The 22,898-nt window shown below is 44.8% G+C and overlaps 1 protein-coding gene across 12 annotated transcripts in view; it reads right to left on the bottom strand.

Annotated features, from left to right (window-relative positions):
* lpp (LIM domain containing preferred translocation partner in lipoma) overlaps nucleotides 1-22,898 on the bottom strand; it is a 131,446-nt gene that overhangs the window by 19,865 nt on the left and 88,683 nt on the right. For all 12 annotated transcript variants that reach the window (XM_056414710.1, XM_056414713.1, XM_056414712.1 and 9 more), the window contains 2 exons: nucleotides 15,198-15,294; nucleotides 2,057-2,226 (listed from right to left, as the gene is read on the bottom strand). In XM_056414710.1, coding sequence (XP_056270685.1) covers nucleotides 2,057-2,226; nucleotides 15,198-15,294 — 267 coding nt within the window. The remainder of the gene's footprint in view (nucleotides 1-2,056; nucleotides 2,227-15,197; nucleotides 15,295-22,898) is intronic.

Raw genomic sequence — 22,898 nt, 5'->3', positions numbered from 1 at the left:
TTCAAGTCTTTAGTAGGTGGCTGTCGCAGTGAAGCAATTTTGGTATAAATCATTTGCTCAACAGTTCAATATGCTGTATAAATGATATTTATCTGGATTTTAGGGCAATATAAATCTGTTCCATGCTCTGGATGGAGGGAAAGCCAAAGCCCGCAGGACCCGCTGGACTGGGTGTCTTCATTTGTTCTGCAGCCGATGTCGAATGTGAGGGTTGGACATTGTCCCCCTCTTCCATGGGATTAGGCTGGGTAAAAAGTGACAGTGACAAGGCTGTGGTTTACCCACATTTGAAATTTGAAAGATTAAAAAATGACCAGCAGTGTAAATATGCCCCACCCCCATAACCAAATAAAAAAATAAAACGTGAACATAGCTGTTGTGGCGGTTGGAGGTTATGCTTTAACTATTATCTTTTCCTTATGTGCTTCATTTGAATCAGAAGACGTTCAGCTTCATTCAAGTTTTAAAACAAACTGAATCCAATGATAGAAATCGCATATTTCTTCATGAAAACCAGAATGAAAGTCACAGTGAAGGCATTTTACAGTCAAAGCCATTTCCCATTGTAAAAGGCTGATTGCCTTGCACAGACACTTCCAGGAATGACCTTCAAACTCAGCCATGTTCTTGCTGACAATAGAAACCCCGTCACATCCAGGCTTTGACAAAACGGAGCGATTTTCTAAAGAAACCGAATGAGGGAAACAACTTCTGCAAAACAATTTCCTTGCGGTTTTGCCGGATGATGAGTCTGTCCTGAACATGTTGTGCTAGGAAATACTCACGTAGGTCCACAACAGATAACAATTCAAAACTAAAATAAAAACAGATTAAGACTCCTTCTGGGAAATCTCAGTCAGTCAAGTTTTGACCACAAGACTGATTTAGATAGTTCAAATGAGACGAGAGAGGAGGCAGAATCTCCTGCTTTAAGTAATCCATGAAGAGAATTAACACCGTGTTAGACTCTAACGTGATTTTAACACTCAGTTAATATTATTCAAACCATATCTGACTGCTTATCAGCTGTAACTCCAGATAGTTATGCATCAGCTCACTCAATGCTGGGCGTGTGAAAACAATATAATTATCATCTAATCCACCAAGGAAGAGCTGTCTAGAAATCCACTATTGTAAAAAGACCATGAACGCATCTCTGAGATCATTGTTCAGGGGGAACAGGTGAATCCTCGTTCAGGTTGTCATGGTGGGCAGCCAAGACAACGCTGAGCCATGTTGATTCATCTCATTGCTGCTATTAGCATTTCGCTATGTTGTCAACATCAACAAAAGGCAACAATTGTCTAAATTGCAAAAATGATTGGTCACGTGGGGGCAGCATACAACTGTGAACAACACATGGACACACTATCATATTATAAAGTCAATATGGCTAAAGTGTTGGAAAAGAAGTTGCCGATTTATACACCCAGCATACACAGAGCAACATTCCTTTAGGATCATGTTCAAGTCCTATAATCACTTCATGACTTTCAGTGAAAGAGATCAATAATGCAAATGGAATTGGATTTGGTGAAGAGGTCATTATGACTTATTGAGGACTTGACTCAGGACTGGTCAGTCTAGACTTTGGACTGAACACGGGTCTTGCCATGACTTGGCACTTGAGACTTGGTCCCATCTGAGAACACATTCAAAGACCGTAAGTTCTGATATCAAACACAAGATACTGAACCCAAGACTTGTGAGCCACATTATTTCAGCATCTTTTTGTGTCTACGTACTTCAACCGTATCTGAATTGCATAACTCCAAGAAATCCTTTTCAGGGGTAGATGAAAGACAGTTTCACTGTGTGGCCCAAGACAAAACCAAAGAGGAAAAAAAAAGAGGAAATTAAGTTGTTTGCCGGGCTTTGATGAAACCCAACGTGGTTGCCTGGAGTAAAGATATCTATAAACATTCCAGGCACAAGGCTACCAATGTGCCCTCCCGTGAATTCATAATGTGGACATTTGAAACATGGACACATAAACAACCGGAGTGAGCCAAAGAGTTGGTGGTGAGGCAGAGACCAAAAAGAAGTTGTGACTTACAATATAGCAAGGCTCACAGAACGCCTTCTTCTCCACAGCGTAGAAAGGCTTGCCGCGCAGCTTGGTGCTGCAGGTCATGCAGACGAAGCAGTCGACATGGAAGACCTGGTCCATGGCGGTGCAGCCGGTTCCTTCACCCACCACGTTCTCTCCGCAGCTGGCACAGCGCCCTGGGGAGAGGAAGAGGCGGGGAGGCTGAGAACAGATTCAGTGTAAATCCAGATATTCTGAGGTCAGATAACATTCATCGGCGCCCCGACAGTCGCGATCCGCTCACTGGAAACACCATCCAGACCAAACGAATGATCCCACCGTGCAGACTGTTGAGTGAGACTCTTTCCAGGCACTGGCAGGCGCCCTGATCATAATAAACCTGATGGGAAGCGTCAAGAGGAAAGGGCTTTGCCAGGAGATTTACTGTATGCTTCTTCTCAACACTGTCAAGATAATCACGTATGATTCTGTGGATTTATCATGAATAGTTTCATGACACAAAGAGATGCGTCAAACAGGGAAAACTAATGATGATTTCCATGATCATTTCTATGGTCACTTACAAAGTTGCGTACACAGAGGAGCTGATTTATGTGCCCCCTTGTTCCAGGAATAATGGTCTCTCACTCACTCTTTTCCCCAAAGACAATGTGAGGCGCCGTTTGACTCATCAGTGACCAGAATCCCAATCACAACGGTTTATTGCCACGTAAGCTACAGGAATTAGGCTCGGTGAATGGTGCATAACGATACCTGCACAGTGGAACAGTATGAGACACAATATTGTTAACAAACAAACAGTAAGTTAAAACAAGTGTATTTTAATAGAGAAAATATGTGTACGGGTGTGCAACTGTCGAAATTGTCCTGAGGATGGAAGAGTCTGAGTCACCGCCAAGGACCAGGGAAGACTGCAGCGCACCAGACGCTTATGGAGGAGCAGAGGATGGACTCAATGGTCGCAGTGTAGAAGTGCACCATCATGGTTCATTTAGCTGAGGCTCATGGGTATTGTAGTATTTTGAACCATCTGTCATGTTAAAGTGACGCGACTGGCAAAAAACGGATAATAAAACAGTTGCCAACACAAGAAATAAATAATTAACCATTTGCAAGTTCTTTTTTCGATTCAAATAATTCAGATTTGGTCGATGTGGAAAGTTTGTGGAAAGTTTGTTGAACTGCTGAAGAAAAGTTCTGGAAGCTGGAATTGGCATCCCCAAATGGCTCATTTCCTCTGATCAACGGTTGAAAACACAAAGGAATTAAAATTCCAATAATAATGAGACGAGACATCAAATCATAATGTTTGAGATGGAAATAGTTCATGTTGAGCATTGAAGAGGAGAGTTAGGGCCTAATTGATTATCAACATAGTTACGGATGAGCTTCCTGCTGACAAATCATTTCTTTAAGAACTAGAACTAGTTTACTGCTGTTCACGTCCGCCTGACCGCTCACTGGGAGTTGTTCAACCACCGGGTCCATGAACCGGGTCTGCCGCCCGTGGATCCACTTCGCTCCGGCAACGTGGAGCCGTCCCTTTAAACAAAGTCAGAAGTGCCTAATCTTCTATTTCAAACACCCGGATAAGGAAGGATTAAATACTATAATTATGCCACATTAAAGAAACCAAACGCATCGCCAAAGTGTGACACAGGCGACATCTATTGCAACTAAATCGGGCCTTGAAGTGATAAAACTTTAGAAGTACAAGCAAGTCTTTGGCAGAAAGGGGGCACAAGTGAACGGATATTATTGCGCCAGAAAGAGCCCGATTGCATATTGCGGGACATGGCATTTGGATATTTTTAATTGAGTCGGAGATATCTCTAATTGAGTTTAAGGTGTCCTCGACTCAATGCAAGTTATCTTCAAACCAATTAATAACACTGTCAATTTAATTACTGGTATCTTACAATAATAGGGTTTAAAAAGATATGAGAATGTTTTATTTTTTAACACATCTGAAGACAGATGCAATCTCTCAGAGGAAGCATGATACAGTATATTTAATTAATTAAAGTTGAGTTGTATGGGGCGGGGGTGGGTTCCTTTTCATTTTTTGGGCTTCATCTAACGGCTGATTCGGAGCGATGATTGACACCCTGTATGTTCTGAACGGAGCAGTTCAAGCGTGTCACAGACAGAGGCGAGACACTAACCGGGGGAGATAGAGTATCTAATGCTCGCATTTTACACAGTTCACACTCGCTGTTTTGCATATCGAAAAATTCAAACGGGGCGTCAAGCGGAAATCTGTCTCAGGTATCAGAGAGCAAGTTTTGCAAGTCGTGTGTTGTTGAGATCAAATATCTGCTCGACTGCGAGGCCCACTAATGGTGTTCATAATCTCAGATAACTCATTATCTTGCCTCGGTGGAGAGAAGTTGCTCATGGCGGTTGCAACTTTCCCAGCAAGATTTTGGAAGAAATCCTCGTTGAAACGCTGTGATTTGTGCCGCTTATTGACTGGGGACACGTTAGGGAAACAAAAGGGCTGACGGATTGCCGCTGAAGACGTTTCGCTGTTAACACTCTGAATCCTGATCACAGCATTTTCTCTTGTACGTTAATTTGTCGACTGCTGTCATCCGCAACTTACGGGGTTTAAATGTTTTGTCTCCCCCCCCATAAAAAAAACCGAAAAAGAACCCGCTATTGGTTTTCATCTGCTCCCACGGCTCTATCCACACCTCAATTACGGCTGCCTTACCTACTGTACAGGGAGGCAAATTAAACAAACTAGTGAAGGCACGTCTCGGGGGGGACATGTGGGTGTCAGCGGAATCACAAGCAGGGTAATCACTTCAGAGAGCCAGAGGGAGAGAGAGAGAGAGAGCGGGAGACAGAGACGGAGCACGCCGAGCCCGTTAGTGGCTTCAGATCACAGGCCATCTTCAGTGAGGGGATGAGAATGCCAAACATGTCCCACGGGGGGGGGGGGGGGGGGGGGGGCACTTTAAACAGAGAGGAAGGAAACCTCTCGGAAATCCCTTTTCCTTTTGGCAGTCTGTAATCGCGAGGGCCCTCAGGAGCTATTTGTGCGTGGCAGTGTGCACGATTTTACCCCTTGACACACACACACACACACACACACACACACGGGTCTATACAAACACAGACACATGTATATAATGTGTGCACAGACGCATCAGCAGCCCACACAGGAGTTCACAAGGAACACAGCGGTGCTTCCCAGTCTTCCCATTTCTAAATATTGCCCAAAATGGACAAATTCACAGCGAGTCTGAAGGCGCGGACACGCCGGATGTCCTGCCAGACACGGCGCTGCGATCGTCCAGCGTGTTCGTCGTATTACTTGATCGATCATTCGGACCATAAGATGTCCCTCAGGATTTCATATTACAGCCCGACCGGTCATACACAGATGGCTACTTTGTTTTCTGACCTTCAGGCCTTTAATAATGTGATGATATCCAGTTTGAGACAAAGGAAACCAGCAACAAATCTCACAGAAAAGACGCTGGAACCAGTCCAGCCTTTTCACGTTCAAGAATCTAACAGCAGAGAACCGTCGCTTAAAGAATAACTGACACGCATCGAAATGACTGAAGATCAACTGAATAATCTCTTCATCGACAAAATCAGTCCAGCTCTATTTTTACAATTGATAAATCTTTCCATTATTTTAAATTCATTGATTTTTTGTTCACTCACTGAAATGTTAGAAGTTCTCAGATCCCAAGGTGGTGTCCTGTCCGATCAGATGTCAGACTGACCGTCAGTCGAAAAACCCAAATATTGCATTTTTTACACTAATGGAAAACTTAAATGCTCTTATTCGGGGAAGTGGAACTGGTGCACGTTTGGTGGGTTTAGCTTCTTCTCACTTCATGAGTGACTTCTAACCAACCGAGCATCTAACCAACTATCCAAACGGTCGTCAACTGGTGTTGTTGTTAAAACCAATTCCTGCGTCTGAGGACAAAAGTTATCGCGCTCTGAAAGAATCCTCAGATCCCTCACGTTCTATAGCGCGTCTCGTCGCAAGGCGATAACATACAATCCACAAAGTGTGAACATGTAAAGCTTCTCTTTAGTTTCATCCGGCAGTCCCGCTGTACGATAACAGACGTCGTTACAAGGCCGCGAGTTAATTACTTCACGCGGCTGCGTGGAAAGTGAGCAAATTATCAATTTTGTGACACTACTTCAATTGGCTTCTTGAATAATACAGCACGGCAATTGAAGCCCCCCTTCCCCCCCAAGGAGATGATCGCAAATACTTTCGAATAATTTCAGCTGGGCATAAAGGAATCATGAAAGGTCTCACCGCTCCCCAGCGGCCCTTCGCGAGGGGCAATGGAACCGGAGTCTTAGTATCGAAACTTCAAATAGTTCCTGTAGAACCAATGCAATGGTGACGTGGGGGTGGGGGGGGAGGGGGGGTTCATTTACACTTTACTCGCTTTCCTTTTCATTCCTAAACCCTCAGAAGTGTCTCTTCTCTGTTACATCGAAAGTCAAAAGGACTGAAGAGAAAATCTTTTTCTTCTTCTATTCTCTCTTTTATTAAAGAAGCGCATTCCCTGTGAGCTGCGGAGGCTTAGAATGGTTAGACAATTTAATTGGATAAAAGCAAAAGATTAAAGAGGCCCTGACTCTGTTCCATAAATAATTGATTTCTAATGTATTTGTAGTGGCAGTGAGACGCTGTTGTTTGGGAACGGGGGGATGTTGAGTGGCAGAACGCTTCAGATTTTCCCTCAGTCTTTGCCTTCTTTGTTTTTTCACGCCGGGATATTGAAGCGGCATGAAAGGCAGAGAGGGAGCACACTTGCAGCTCAATTTGATCTTACATCGTCAGAAATCAAAGATCGTGCATGTAAAGGAGGATCGCAAGGAACTTTTTTTTTTTTGTGGGAGACCAAACTTTTTCGCACAATGTTACTAAAGAATACAATTCTGCTGGTGCAACCCTTGCAAACCCCAAAAGGCAAAACCAGCAAACTGTAGCTTCTTATCCAAAACTCATCAAAGAACCACAAAATCCATTTCGGGACTTCAGCCGAAGTTTTTTTTCTTGTGCTTGGATTTGAATATCCGAGAGTAAAAAGTACATGTGTTGTTCAATATTAACAACGCTGAGAGGAATGCATCGAGACCTGACTAATAGAGAACGTGGAGACGACTAATTATCTACCAGTACTTTTCAACACGGTTTTCCTCCCACGAATGATGCATTGATACACCATAATAAAGGGGGGCCGGACAAAAGGTACAAAGTCGTAACAGCTTCTTCCCACGTCGTTCAAGACTGAAACAATAAGAAAACCATAGGTTGGTGGGTGGTAAACAGCGGACAATAACTCCAACACGTTGGAGTGTGTTACTTCCGATTGCCCTCCCCGCGCCGCCCCGACAATGCTGTGGCCTTCAGTCGCCTTTCGTATGACAAGAGAAAGAGCTGTCATCGCTGTATTTCAATCCCCCCCCCCCCCCCTTTGCCTTTAATCTCATTCCCAATGTCAGCAAACAGCAATCTGCAGAGCGGCTGCGGTGGAGGACGGAGGATAGGCGAGCCTGTGCCACCACGCATTACGGCTCGGCCTGTCAGGGCCCACGGCGGCGAGGCGTGGGGGGGGGGGGGGAACACAGAGGGGAGGGGACGGACAGAGTGTAGGTTACATGTCATAGAAGCAGGTTGGCAGGAGCGATGTGGTGGAGGGGTCCCGGGGTGCAAGGGCGAATGGGGGGGGGAAGAGAGAGAGAGAGAGAGAAACACAGAGAGAGAGACACAGAGAGACACAGAGAGAAAGAGAGAGAGACACAGAGATAGAGAGAGAGCAGGGAACAGGTGAGAGCGTGTGTGTGGGCGAGTTCAAAGACGCCTGGGTGTGTTTATGCGTGCCTTTGATCCGTGTACATCGGCCCGCCTGCGTTCGCGTGCGTCGAGCGTGCCGCATGGCGACTCGTTCCCGAGGTCAAGCGCTCACTCACAAATGAAATCTATCAACGGGAGCGCCCGGGAGCCTCAGCTGGGCTCGCACGGTAGCTGATCTTGCGAGCCTCAGTGGCGCTGTCTCAACGAGGCAGTGTAGCAAGCGCCCGAGCCTGGCGGAGGGGTGGGAAGGAGGGGGAGGGTTTGTGGTCACCTCACGTGAACCACTGCCATAAAAAATAAAAGGCGGGACTTCTGTCTCCGGGGAAAGAGGAGCACCATGCTGGCACAATGCATCAGCTGAGAAACTAGAAAGCAGCATTGTGAGGTCAGCGGCGGTGCCGGGACAAGATAACGAGGGAACAGAAATGGCAACGAGGACCCATAAACTATGCTAAAATTTAAAAAAATTAAAAAACGGGTGTTCATGTTTTGTGAAAACTGCCCTCGCAGATGAAATTAACTGAAAAACCAACATGATCAATGACATGCAGGATGATGACATAACGGCATAGTGAGGCATGGGCTTTAGCCTAGTTGCCATGTCACCAGACTGCCTCATATGACCCCCCTCCCCCTGGGTGGTCGCTGACCTCCTTCCAGCAGCATTATGCTCCTCTGTCTCAGAGTGTACCGCAACATACAAACACAGACACACGGAGTGCAGCGCGGCACAACAAAGAGGCAACACTCGGCTGTGATTGGAGGAAATCCTCTCGCAGTGAAAGGCGCTTCAAATTGAAATGGACAATAATCCCATTGGAGGTGAAAGGACAATTATTCTCATGTTTAAAAAAAAAATCTATTCATGTATTGGATTAAAGTACATATAATGAACTGCACTTATTGTATTGTTACATTTTGCCCTCATTGTTTTGTTCTTTTCTTTCTTTATTAAAAGCAGTGTGTAGGATTTAATGTCATCTAGTGGTAAAGTTGCAGTTTGCAACACCGTGGGCTCAGGAGAAAGTGTTTTTTTATTTTTTGTCAATTCCGAATAACACCGTATTGTTTCCATGAAGTTGTCAGTCATTAAATTCTGATTTCATGCTACATGTGATGTTGTGAATTTCGCAAGCTAAATTCTTTTAATGTGAAGCAGCTGCAGCAGGAAGTGTTGGGTTAGCTTTAGCATTCATGCTGATACAGTTGGAGAAAGGACAGCGAACACCGAGGCATTGGCGAACAAACTAAGACAGAATTGCTGGACGGCATTCCTGTGAATCACTTGTGTGAAGTTTTGCTCAATAATAGCAATTTGAATTCAGGGCGGGAATGGCGGACTCCACCACTTCTGGTGAAAACTACTACTACATGGAAAGGTAATCAAGGAATGCAAATATATAGACCGACTACTGCTGATAAAATGCAGACCATCAATTGTATAAATTACAAGGGTTTGATTTGATCATAACATCATAAGAAACACACCTTTAAAGCCCTTTTTCTTTCCAACAAGTTGAAAGTATTTTTTTATGTTTGAAAATGTCTCTAAATGTAAACTCATTAGCACACAGTGCCTGCGTGTTTACTAGAGCATGACTTTAAAAGCTACAGCTTCATGAACTAAATAGAAACAGTTAGCTGTAGTTGGGGGAGATGGTTGGCCAAAGGCATTCGAAGACTGTGGAGGTGGAGTGAGATGGGGAAGCGGGGTGGAGGAGGATGGGAGAGGGGGGTGGGGGGGCAGAAAGGTTTTACTCTGACACACATCCCACTTGTTATGACATGTAGAGGCACATCTAAAAGCAAACTCCTAAGAGGTTGCTGAGGGCGACCTCAGTAAAATGCAAATGAGTTCCACCAGAGCATCTTAGACAATGCACAAAGCTGTCTAAACTGGAAGCCTATTAATACATTAAGTTGCGATGCTCAGTTGGCTTCCAAAGAGAAATATGGGCGGCTCCGCCGGAGCGCACTGTGTGAACCCTAAACTTATTTTCTGACCCAATTACCTTGGCTGATCCGCAGCAGACTCCTCCGGCCTGTGCTGTTGCTGGAGCTCCGCTGCCATTTGTATCTCTTCCAAGATTCCTCATGAACATTTCATGTGAGGTGTCTTATAAATTATGAGGGCTCCTCCAGCCGACATTATGAGGGGAAAATGGCAACGCCTGCCTTTTTTCCCCTCGCTCCCTTTCTCTGGCTCTAATCATAAAAACAAAGACCGGCTCAAACCAGGAGGAAAAGGCTTTCCCGACAGCTCTGGAGTACAGAATGCCCAAATGAAGCCCTGCGCTCCTTTCCAACGACACACACACCCTCTCTCTCTCTTCCGTCTGATGACATTACAAAAACATTTATGCCACGGCTCAAAAAATCTCACTCAAAAAAAATCAAAGAAATTGCATAAATATTGATTGGGTATTAAAATGATTTTAAGTCGATACAGTGGAGTACTGACAGCCTGGGAATAGCATGAAGGAATTCTCAACTTTGGTTTTAAGGGGAAATCAAAACAGATTCTCTGCGGCAGAATGAACTACACTGCATAAGTATCAGCATCACTAATTGTAAATAATGCAAGGCATCGCATCCTTTCAATTATTCAGCTCTATGTCCTGTTTTTTTTCTTCGGTTGACAAGAAATGTAGCGGTGACAAAATATAGTATGTTCCTCTGATGCACAAACGACGAGGCATGTGTAGCTGTGTCTTATTAGATTTCCACAAACACAGTACACCTACGCACAACATAAGTGGATTAAAGATGACGGATGATGACATTTGGAGAAAGGGCTCTTTCAGATTACTCAAATCTAATCTGGAACTCTAAATCAGGACTAATCAGTTGCTTTGCAAAGACGCTTCAATCACAGGAGGAATTTTCTGGCTTGCGAACCGTGATTCTCGCCAAGAAAAGCACTTCTCTTATGTAGGGAATCATTTTCAGGTTTTCTTTAAGAGAACGGCTGTTTGTTAATGTGCCATGTTTCACCACGAAACAAAGCCCTTGCAACTCACAGTTGCTGTTAAAAAAAGAGCTTGATGATGTTGCGTAACTTTGCGCCGGAGCTCCGTTGAGTCGACTCTAAAAGTTTCCTCGTGACATCACGGAGCCAGAGTAACGTTAATTCAATTCAATTAACCCCCCTTGGACCGATGGAAACTTGCTGCAGCCGTTTCACATTAAAGGCGCATTAAAGATGTTAGCGGTGCCGAGAAAAAAATGTAAACCATAAAAAACCCTCTGCCGCTACAAGAAGATGGCCATCCAGTCCAGAGCTCGAGATCGCAGCCCCGCTTCGATTCATCTTGTTAATTACTAGCCGCAGGGGTTCCGACAACTACGCACCCTTTTCCCGCCTGAATCCGACGAAAAAACTAAATACAAAAAAGAGGAGGCTTGTGCGCCATTCTTTGTAATTCCAAAAGGCTCATGCTTTGGGACTTATTATCCCACAGCAACGGATGCACGGACTCGTCCATGTTAACGTCACCGTGGCGGCTGCATGTACATTATTCGGCGGAGGACGGGGGGGGGGCTGTGCACTTGCAGAACGGCATGTGCCTGCTCTTGAAAAGCCCTCTTCTAATGAGTCCCTGTGGTCACCTCAATCTCAGGCTCCCTGCCCTCTTCCCCTCTCAGTGCATTCAGCTGTCGCCTTGTTTAACCACACGATGACCACCTCCCTCTCCCCCTCCCCCTCCACACTCCAGCAACAGCCAGCGGCTGTCAGCCGGAGACAGGCACGCTATTCCGAACTCGTTCTGGCTACTTCGGCTCACATGTGGCCTGTTTCTCGACTCGCATGTCTTTGTTTTGTCGCTAGCCCTCAGACACTCGGCCTTATAGTTGGTCTGAACCACAGGGACAGGTATAGCCGTGTCGCGAAACACACCACAACAAATGTAAAATGAGGCCAGGGAGGCTGTGAGGGCTGTTCCTCTCTAAAAAATGACTGCACTTTGCTTTAAGCCAGCAGATCCGTTTGACCTATGTCTAATGTGGACCAATTAAGGTCTTTACATCAGCGCGCACCAATGTGAAGCCGAATATCCCTTAATTCCAGTTAAATACATGTCCCTGCAGCTATAATACACCTACACATGCTATCGTGGAGCGCTGCGCGATTATGTGCTGATATAAAGCCTGCTTCAGAGTCCCTATTGAATGTATTGAGTGAGGTATCTAATGGGCATGGGAATTCATTCCAGGGCAAAGGGGATTAAAGGCTTGAGAAGAGAGCGGCAGAGGGATGGCACTCGCTGGCAGTGGAGGTTACAGAGGGCGAAAAAAACAGAAACGACATAGAAATGCACATCAGCTGTCTCTTTTGAAGCCTATTTTTTGCAAAATAATATTGAAATTGGTATTTTGTTTAATCCTGGCAGTTATAGTTATATATATATATTCTTTCTTTTTTTCCTTCTTTTCTCAAAAGAGAACAAAATTGAATATTAAGTGCTTCACAGGAAGAGAAAAGCTGGGAGAGAAATAGTGTAACAAAAATTTAATAATAAAGCTGGACAATCAAACAAGACACAGCTTTTTAAAAATCAAAATCAGGATGTTTCAAGCCTTTATCTCTCTCTCATAATACCCCGAGCAGGAGTCGAGTCTTATCCTTTGATCGCACTGATAACGTTTAGAGACTCTACCTTGAGGACTGCTTCCCAGACTGCTAGATATTCTGCTGTGTCTACACTTGGAAATCAACAGATAAGAAGTACAGAGAAGAATAGGTTAACCTTGTGTGCATCACACACACCGACGCCGCACCCCGTGGCCTCGAGCCAAATCCCCAAAAACGATTGTTCATGTGATGCTAAACTAACTCTGTGGGCCGTTGGGCGGGATAATCTAGGAAATCGTATTCCTAAATGTGGAATGGCTTTGGTTTTGAAGCGAAACCAGTAGTTTAGGACACATTTCTTCAGACTATTTTTTCCCCTTTAGTCTCTCAGTGTCACAGTGAAAAGTGTCTAATGAGATCAGACTACCTGCGCTAATGTGTTCCTCTGAACCTCAACAAACCCGCCGGCGGGACCGAAAAGTGTGCCAAAACCACACCGTTTATCATAGCAAAGAGGTGTAAAAGCTAAACATTTCCATCAGATTATCATCTTTCTGACGGTCCTTGAACACATCATGGGGATGAACGCTCCAGTTAGAAAACAAAACAAAATGAGAGCTTAAATTGTGATATTTCTTTTAAATCACTTCGTTCTACACTTTTCGTTTAACATTTTGCTCCAAATAAACTCTTTGATTAAACCTGATTCTGTGAAAAGCATTGCATTCATACAACTGTGAAGCCATGATCGACTCGACTGAGACCAACAGTCACGTGACAAAAATCCAGTGAACCTTCGAATGAACTGCAGGCTTCAGGACACGGCGCAAATGTGGATCGTTCAAGATATGTTGCACGTGGAGCCTTCATGTGTTTCACCTCAAACAGTGGAAACACTTGTGGTCACTCGGAAAAATAATGGATATAAAGATTCCATTGATTTCCAATTTCTGTAAATGAAATCAAAAAATATCCAACTTTTTAATGATTCATGGCATTGTTAAACTGTCATACTAGCGCTCTGCGGCTAGCCATAGTTGTGCTGTTGTGTGTAACGTAGTGAAAAACAAGGCCACAGTGAGTAAGATGTGGAGAAGACAAAGGTTCAGAGGGGTGAATGTATCAAACGGTTCCTTTGCTACTCTCATCTATGAATGCCAGATATTCAAGTGTCTGTCGTTGTGGGAGATGCAGGACCACTGATACCACAAATGATCATCTTCTGCTTGGCAGACTACAAGTCGGCTCCGGGAGGCCTCGGTCTAAAACTCAGGGAGCAACATGACGTTCACATGCATAAGCAAATTACTACAATACGTGAAGCACAACAGGCACAGGGGAAGTGATCCTATCACAATGTGGTAAGAAGAGAGAGGAGCAGGAGGAAGCTGATAAATCAATTAGTAGCATTGAACAGGCACAGGGGTCATTACGAGTGAGTGACAGCTTGTTAGATCAGGGAGACTCCGGGAACCCGATGACAGTTGTGGCAGACGGGACTATTGCGATATATTGTATGAAATGGCGGTACCTCGTTAGCACCGTTTCACAATGCTCAACAAAACTTGGCATTGAAAATACTGTTCAAGTACAAATAAAACTGTATACTCTGACAATACTGCATGCTCTGCCAAGATGAAAAGATGATGCCGTCTCTCTTCATTCAGTGAGATATCTGCCGATCTGTGACTGGTGAGCTAAACAAGTGTCAACGCTGTAATGCAGAAAAGACGCTTAAAGGTTCAGACAGGAATCAAAAACTCCATTCAATATATTTCATTTGAAGTATTTGCCTAAGAACTAATTGCTGAAACTCTCGTGGACTGCATGCGACAGGTAAACAGCTTTACTTTGTTGATATTGTCATGCTAAAACTGGTCAAAAATGTTTTCGTAGCAGGAAGAAAGCAGCCAAACTTAATGTAGTATTCTGCGTTCATTCCAAAATTCCCAAATAAAAATGTTCAATAAAGTTAGCGGATTCAGATATGACCCTCCTTTCTAGCCCTCAAACACGTAGCACCTAGCATCAAACAATATGCTAGCTGTCTATATTACTCTTAAAATAAAAAAAGCTTAAAGCTCGGTCAATCTTCTTCAGAAACATTTCAGATACTTTCGTTAAAATTCTCAAGACATCTTGACCGCAATCAATAAATTAAATTCCATATTCGGCACAAATGTAATGATTGTAGGGGCTACCCGCGACATGAAGACTCATTGCTCGACGCCAGAGTCTTCCGTCAGCTGCTAGCTTGAAATCTGTAAATGCTAACAATAACCGCGTTTGTCGTTTACATTCATATTGATATTTGGGGGACGTGTCTCTGGAGGGAGGCCTTAAGGCTGTTGCAGACTTTATTGCTAGACTTAGAAACTTTTCTGAGCTTTTTCTTTTCATTGTAAAATTGTTGGCTGGGGACGATTTTTTTAATCTAACATACGTTTGCTAGTTTTTCAAGATTACGAACCCTAGCTTTCACCATTTGCTGCCACAGGGCATTATGTTGACAAACACACACACAGATTTTATGACTTGTGCTAGCGGGAGAAGCGTGGGTGTTACTCATAACATGAACGCAGCATTCAAAAGGTCCCGGGGAGTCCCGTCACAGTTGTGACACAATATCAGGCTGTGACTGCCAAGTGGTTCGTTTTTAGTGTTTACGCCTAATGTGGAAAAACGCCAACACTAACCAAGTGTGTGTGTGTGTGTGTCTTTCTTACCAAAATATTCCTCGGACGGTGGGTTGTCCATGTCAAACAGCATCTTCTTGGTCAGGCGCTCCAGCTCGTCCTCCGGGTGGGCCATGTGAGCGCCGCCCTGAGAACCGGGGAGAGGAACATAGTTAAGATTCATGAAAGCTGACCGGGGTGAACACGTCGGCGGTTCTTTGTGTTCGTTTGCTCCTCGCCGATGGTTGACACCGCTGACGAATGTGGCTTCAAATGCAGAGCAAGAAAAAAGAAGTACGAGTATCTATTGCCAACAAAATATGTCCAGGTTCAATTTAAAGATTCACAAAAAAATAAGAAACCCTGACTTCAATAAATCAGGACAAAAGCACTCTCTCAAGGTCAAACAAACCACATTCACGGTAATTAAAATGCAGCGGATGGTTTTCGGTCTGCCTCCCCCCCCCTCTGAGATATCTGACCCTGGCTCAGGCCCCAGCGGTGTGCGGCCCAGAAGGTTGTGAATATCCTTCTGTGGAATACAAGCATGTGGGGAAGGGGGGGGGGGACAAAACAGTGACCCTGACTCATCCTTGTATTTGGGGGGAAATAATGATAACAGAAGGAAAAAAAAAGGGATGCAAAGCTACTTTTAAGTCGTGCACATTGGGGGCGATGGGTCAGGAGATAGTTCTTTACTCGCACTCGGAGCACAAAAACCTTGAAGGTGCGAGCCGTGTTGCGGCCCTAATCTGTGAGGGTTTTCAGACGCAGGGCGGAACTCTCTGAAGATGCAACTCGCCTTCCTCTTTTCCTCGTCGTTTGCCAACCCGTCTTATCACGCAGTCTCTGACATCCGCGCGCTGTGTGTTGCACCTGACATTTACTGCCAATCATTTGTCCCCTTCCCCCCGGATCAAGCCGTGTCACAGGTGTGTGTCCTTTGCAGACGCCCCAGAGGCCTGACCTTGACTCTCTTCGTGCTGCGCGGTTGAGCTTTTATTTTACCTGAAATCAGCGACACTCTGGCGACCTTCCCTGGATCTGGGGGCCGGCTGGATCTTTACAGTAAAGTTGATTTTCAATATTGTAACGCAGGCCGAGATCTGAGCTGACCTTTCGCAGCGTTCCTAATTGTGACGTCTGGGAGTGGGTTTGGTGCTAATGTGTCCGCGATTTACTGCGTCACATGAAGGCATCAGATCCGTCAAGAGGAGATTGACCGGAAGAACGATTTTGTACTCGGAATGAAAGAGTAATTACAGGTTGTGTCTTCTGCGGTTATTGACGACTGGATTTGGATGCACGCAATTAATTTGACTCATTGTACGTGTCAGTCATAGTTTCAGTCACGGAAATATAGTTGGTGTTAAATTATAGTGGCATTAAATTAATTTCTGTCAATTCCCCATCACCGGAGGTAAAAAAGTGTTACTGTGTTTCTGTATTTCCAGTATTACGTACTGGGGATCTATGGCAATATTCACAGGGAAACAATTAAACAAACCCTACTTCAGTTTTTCTTCATTGTATACTGACGACTAAAAAAGAAACTAAGCACATCACTCTAAAACACTATGTACAAATTTGCATGCCAAGTACTTCATATACTGAACATGTGTACAATTGGTCATCACACTTTTGCATGACTTAACACCTGTACATCTCTTTTCGGACGCACTAAACTGTAATAACCACTATACTTGCCGGCCGGAGATGCCTAATCATGGTAACCCGTGCCGATCCTGTAAGGACCAAACGACTATTTGTGTGAGAATCAAATAAGGTCGAAACGCATTTGATAAAATAGGGTATGCGTAGGAAAGTGGAACCATACACTTACACGGGCATTACAGCGTTATTGCCGTGACATTGCTGTCCGCTAGATGTCTGCGGCAAACATTGACATTGCTTCTGCATTGCATTGTGGGATATTTGTTCCGGCAGTGAATCCAGTATTTAGCACACACCAGGACTCCAGAGGGCTCAACTCGGAGCACAATTCCATTGTTTAGGCCTCCAGAAGTTTCTCTAAAACAACCAGGACTGAAATCGGACAGCTTGGCCCTTTGGAGCTGGTCCTGCAAACGTACGGTAGGTTAACTCCAGAAACGTTGAGCTCCGATCACCGCACACAGCTTTTCCATCTTTGCCTTCTGCTCGGCCCCGGGTCTCGGGAGGCCGATAATGGAAGCCCTAGGGGTCGACGTGCACATCCTTCCACCGCGCCAGAATCCGCTCTGGGGACAAAGAGAGCAGCTGAGCTCTTGGATCGCTCGCCACCTTCGCGCCTCCTCGGCCACTCGACTGTAATCGCAACCATGAAGGATGAGGAGGAGACGAGAGGAACCTTCCTCAGCGGTTGGATGTTCCTCTATTGTCGCCTTTTTCCCCCTTTATAACACACAGCGGTCCACGGAGGTGTGCGTGGAAGGGGGTAGAATTCTCCCACATGCACAAAGGAACAGATAATAAGTCGTACACCTGAAAGAAGTGCTCTTGTTGTCAACGATCTGCTCATTTTGCCCGTGTTGTTACAGCGAGACAGTGAGGAGGACGATTTAACCCTGGTAATCGGAGCTCCACATCAAAAGCACATTGGAGAGGGAACGAAACGCTGCTATTACCAGAAACAGACTTTTGAGTTTAAGCTTCATTTATAGCTTATCCACTCTTTGACACCCTGAAGCATTGCACTGCCAGAGAGTTTAAAGCACCTTGTTAGGGAGTCTTTTGTGACAGCACGGAATAATTTTTCACTTGAATAAGAAAAAGAAATTGCTTCCCTGCATGCTTTGTGATTGCTTCGCAGTTCCCGTTCGGCTTCTTCAGAGGAAACAATGGGAGCATACAGCAGCTATACGCGCTGCAGACATGGGCTTTTCAGTTACGTCTGGCTCCGTTCAGTAAATTGTATGTCGAGGCTCATAGTTTCAGGTCACCTGCTTTTCAATCAACCGCAATACTACTGAAAGACATCCTGACGGCCGTCATCAAACGCACGCTTGACGAAAACCGCTGGGAAAGTGCAACATCTGTACGGCGTGCGACCTGATGCGGCGCGACGGTTCGGAGGTGAGCAGACAAGAGCAGAGTCTGGGAGCTGAACGGCCGCCCCGTCGACCAATAAAGCTGTGCGTTCCACCCACTGTGGAATTGGCATTGTGTCAGAACTGATTAAGTAAGGAGCGGAGTGTGTGTGTGTGTGTGTGTGTGTGTGTGTGCGAGTGTGGCTGAGGTGGTGGAGGTGGGGGGGCTCAGTATGTGCTCTCACCTGATACCCTGATAGAACCGCATCCTGCTAAGAACCAAACCTCAGGCTCTGTCTTTCCTGCTTCTACTACAGCGACAAGAGGGTGAACGAGAGAGACAACGGTTCTCAGGTGCATCGGATTTACACCTTTATTTAGTGGAGGGGGGACGAAAGGAACATTTACATACCATCACACCTGCAAAGACCTGAGAGGAGTTTTTCTTTTAAATATTCTGAATGGGAGAGTCACATATTTAGTCTATGCTACGACATGCTACGTTTTTCTTCAAAAACTTTTTCTGGTACCCCGAGAGTTTTGGGTCAAACCGCTGCACTCGCCATTGCCCTTTACCCAGCGTTCCAATCCCAGTGGAGGAAGGGGCGGGACAAGTAGCCTAACACAAAGACGTGAAGGAATCCCCTCCACCCCCGTGTGGGACAATAAGGTCGATATGACTCAAATGGCAGGTTTCGTTCTCTCTTCCTGCTCGCTACATCTACAGACATGTTTTTAACTTTTAATATTCATCTAATGGCAACCAAAGCATTTTTTTAAAACACACGCTTTTTCAGCTGAAAAAGAAAAGACTTCGGTAGCCCCTCCACAGATCACTCTGTCACGGGTTTGTCACGGGGTGAGGCTCAGGTGCAGAGAAACAGGACCGGACTGAATATGAATAATAAAACTCTTTAATGAGACAAAAAGTTCCAAAAAAAGCAAAAAGTCCAAAAGGGGTCAGGCAGAGAATCGGAGGTCAGGGCAGGTAGGCTGGGTCAAAACAGGCAGGTCAGGAATACACAGGGCACAAGAAATATGAAACTAAAGACAACAATCCAGCAGGCGGCAAGGGAAAGACTGGCACAATATATAGGGGGGGAAACAGGTGTACGGCATGAGACATTAACGAGACAAGAGTGGCTGAGGGCAGGTGAAGGGAATGAAACAATCAAGGAGACAGGAGTGGCTGAGGGCAGGTGAAGGGAATGAAACAATCAAGGAGACAGGAGTGGCTGAGGGCAGGTGAAGGGAATGAAACAATCAAGACAGAGGAGACACACAGGAGACAGGAGAAACGGAACAGGGTGTTACACACTCTGCTTGTTGCCAACATTACTCCAGTCAAACATTACTTAAGGAAAACTATTAAAGTCACACTTCAGAATTTGAGAATTGAAATACATGTCGACTGAGACAGAAAACACTGTGTGGGCTTGTTGAGAAGGGGAACAATTGTTAAAGCCTATTGACCTTCTGAGTTTCAGCTTTGAAGAAGCGCTTCCGGCAGTGGTAAATGCCTCGTGATCACTTTGTACCTCTATTTTGAGAAAATATCTGACCCCTCTGACACCATAACGAACTGCCAGAACCGGAAGAAATAGAGACACTTTCTTCTGCAGCGTTCTGACAAACATGGACAGCTAATTATGAGGCAGCGCTAACGAGATCAGTCGTCTTGCACAGCTCTGGGATCAGCTGGCCATCTTATTGTTAGAGGAGTCATGGTGATTGGTCAGGCTGGGTTTTCAACAATGTGATATAACAGAAGTCTGAGTGTGGTTAGTTTCGCTGTAACACAGAATTCAAGTCTCTTGATGGGAACTCCAGTATAAATGGACATTAAGAAGATGCTGTAATCCGAGGGCCATGTCTCTGAACAGATAAATGCAGTGTTTCCCCTCGAAGGTTCAGTTAATTTTGTTTAATTTCATTTTCTATACAGCGTCAGATCACAACAGAAGTTATTTAGGTTCCCTTTCCCATAGAACAGGTCTACGCCTTGTTATTTTATTAAACTAAATGGCCTTATGTGATTTATCTCATTTCTGTCTAGTGGTCATGCGTTTACAATTCTCGTCTGATCTCTATCGGGCACGGCGGAGTTCACGCTCTCCTGCGAGTAGCACCTGGAGTAGAACCCAGAGTAGATACGTAAACACATTACATTAATGAATTCATAGATTAAATACAGGACAGCAAGTTCTCTATGGTCCACTCAGGGTAACTTAAAAACGTGAAATCTACACATGACATTATCATGAACAATATACTGTGTGACTGATATCATGTGGAACCTTTTCAAAACAAGACAGCTGGCCATACTGTCAGAACTGTCCCTTAAATCATGAGGAGTTTGGCGTGATGTAGTCAGCCATGAGCCTGCTGGCCTCCATTGTCCTGACAGTCTCGGTCAGCAGTGTAAACTGTGAGAAGGACTTCTCCACCATGAACCGGGTCATAAATACTTTTCACAATGGGATTTGCTGCTTTAAGCGATCACTATTTTCAACTATCTCGTTTGAAGCCTAACAGTAAATGCATTTGCAGGTCAAGACAAACATCCGCAACAGGCTGCAAGGAGACCATCTTGCAGCCTCCTTGCGGCCAGACGTTTATGACTTCGCATATCGAAAGGCTCTGGAAATATTCGTCTAAAAGCCCCAAAAAATACACTGCAGTGACAAAACCTGCACACCTTTGGCGGTAAACCTCGGGGAAACAGAGGGAAAACACTGGATTGTACTGTACGATTGCAGTCAATAAATAAGTTAAAATAAACCTGGATGCATGTGGGATACGTACATGTTCCGGTCAGTCGCCCTCAAAAAGGTTGGCGGCCTCCTGAAATTCTACAAACGGGGATTTTGAGGAATCCTGCATGATTTTAGGAGGGTACTGCACAGTTCGAATTTAATGAGTGAAGACAATGAGCAGGAGAGTCACTGCATCAGCATCACTACCCACTGAGCTGAAAGTGATAACCAGAGTGGGAGAGGGAGGGAGGGGGGGGGACAAACGCTGTAGAAGAGAGCTAGACGAGAGGCAGCTGCTATACAACACTAATCTGTGTCTCCTGCAGCCGTCAATCAGCTGTGTATATTTTTTCTCTCACTGTAGACCCCCAAAATAGTCAACCTTAAAATCCCAAAACTATCGTCTCACCTTTTACAATGGCTTAACATTTCCTGCACGATCAGCGCAACCTGGAGAAAGACATAATCACTCAGGGACATATTTATCCACAGATTCCACGGCGTCGACGGAGCGGTGGCTTTAACTCGGGCTTTTAATAGAGAAGCTTTACTCGGCTCTCAATCTGACATCCTGGCTTTTCTTTTTTTGTCCCACTAAATCACAATGGTACCATTTGAAAATGGACACAGAGCCTTTGAGATCCAAAACGGCTTAAGAAATAATAGTAATGATAAACGAACAAAATCAAATCGAGCATTCCATTAGTTAGGGTTTATGAGTTTATTTTTATTTTTTATATTGTATTGGGCATTTTTTTCAAAGCATTTGCTGCCACAACACTAAACGAGTGATTAAAGCAGTTTAGGAGACTCTTGTTACACCACAACAATGAAAGGATTGCTGGATCAGTCACACCATCCTTCTTGTGACTTAAGTGTGTGTTTAGAAGAGAGGGGCTTTAGCATGTCGTGGGTCTGCCATCAAAACATATGGGATGAACACTTAAATCAGCTTTTTCTTTGTTGTAATGTGTGTATTAAGAGCCACAGATTTTATGACTTTATTTGGTTCCGCGGTGCAGGTGTGTTTTCTCAAGCTCGTTGGTGTCACCTTGACACAACAGCGCATGTGATGGACTGACCAGAGAGAAGCAGCAGCTCTATTCATGAGACCCGCTCTGATCACACGGCGAAAGTGGTTTGAAAGTAACAGTTGCTTTGTCATTTTCCTGGCGTCTTAAAGGATTCGCAGGTTCTTATGTAATCCAGCTGATGAATTGGCTGCGCGCTGCGGTGTTAAACAGGTTATGAGTAATCTGCATTACACTTTGAGGAGAAGCCGCGGCAGCGCTGCAAATTAAGCTCAGGGCCAACCTCGCGAAGGAGGCCCCCCGCTTCAAGTACACACTCTCCCCAAACAAAATAGGTCATGCTGTTTTCAGCTCCAATTTAATGCTGTGGAATAAATAAATAAATAAGAATAACAGCAAACTGTGGAGCAGCAATGTGCAGAGCAGCCCGCGATAATTAAAAATGAAACAATTCCATAATTGACATTTTCTATTCATTCGTTGCTGTAAACTGAATTTCTGTAAAAAATAAATAAATAAAATGAATTTCCAGAGTGTTGGCAGAACCGTAATCTATGTGGAGAGGGGCTTTTCAATGTTTGTTAAGATTGTGCGCGTGTACAAAACTAGGTCATCTGTTCGGAACCGACACATCACTCTGCAAACAGATATTTGAAAATCACAGCGTAGAGAGGCGAGCCACAAGCAATCTGAGGGAGAAAAAAACAAAAGAAACAACAGCAGATGACTGCACAAATCGCTGGGATGGAGATAAAACTTATTTGGCGTCCCTCCGTACCATTACACAACCCACGAATGGAGCAAAACATGCGATCACACAGAATGCCCCCCTCCCCACTGCTTCCTCACACCGACGCATAGGTCTCCATTTAAACACGTGTGGTGGACGTGATGGAAATTCACGCAAGGTTGAATCCGTCAAAATCGGCGCGCTGG

The sequence above is a fragment of the Pseudoliparis swirei genome, chromosome 5, assembly GCF_029220125.1.
Source record: "Pseudoliparis swirei isolate HS2019 ecotype Mariana Trench chromosome 5, NWPU_hadal_v1, whole genome shotgun sequence".
NCBI lineage: Eukaryota > Metazoa > Chordata > Actinopteri > Perciformes > Liparidae > Pseudoliparis > Pseudoliparis swirei.
This window is presented reverse-complemented; position numbering and strand designations above follow the sequence as displayed.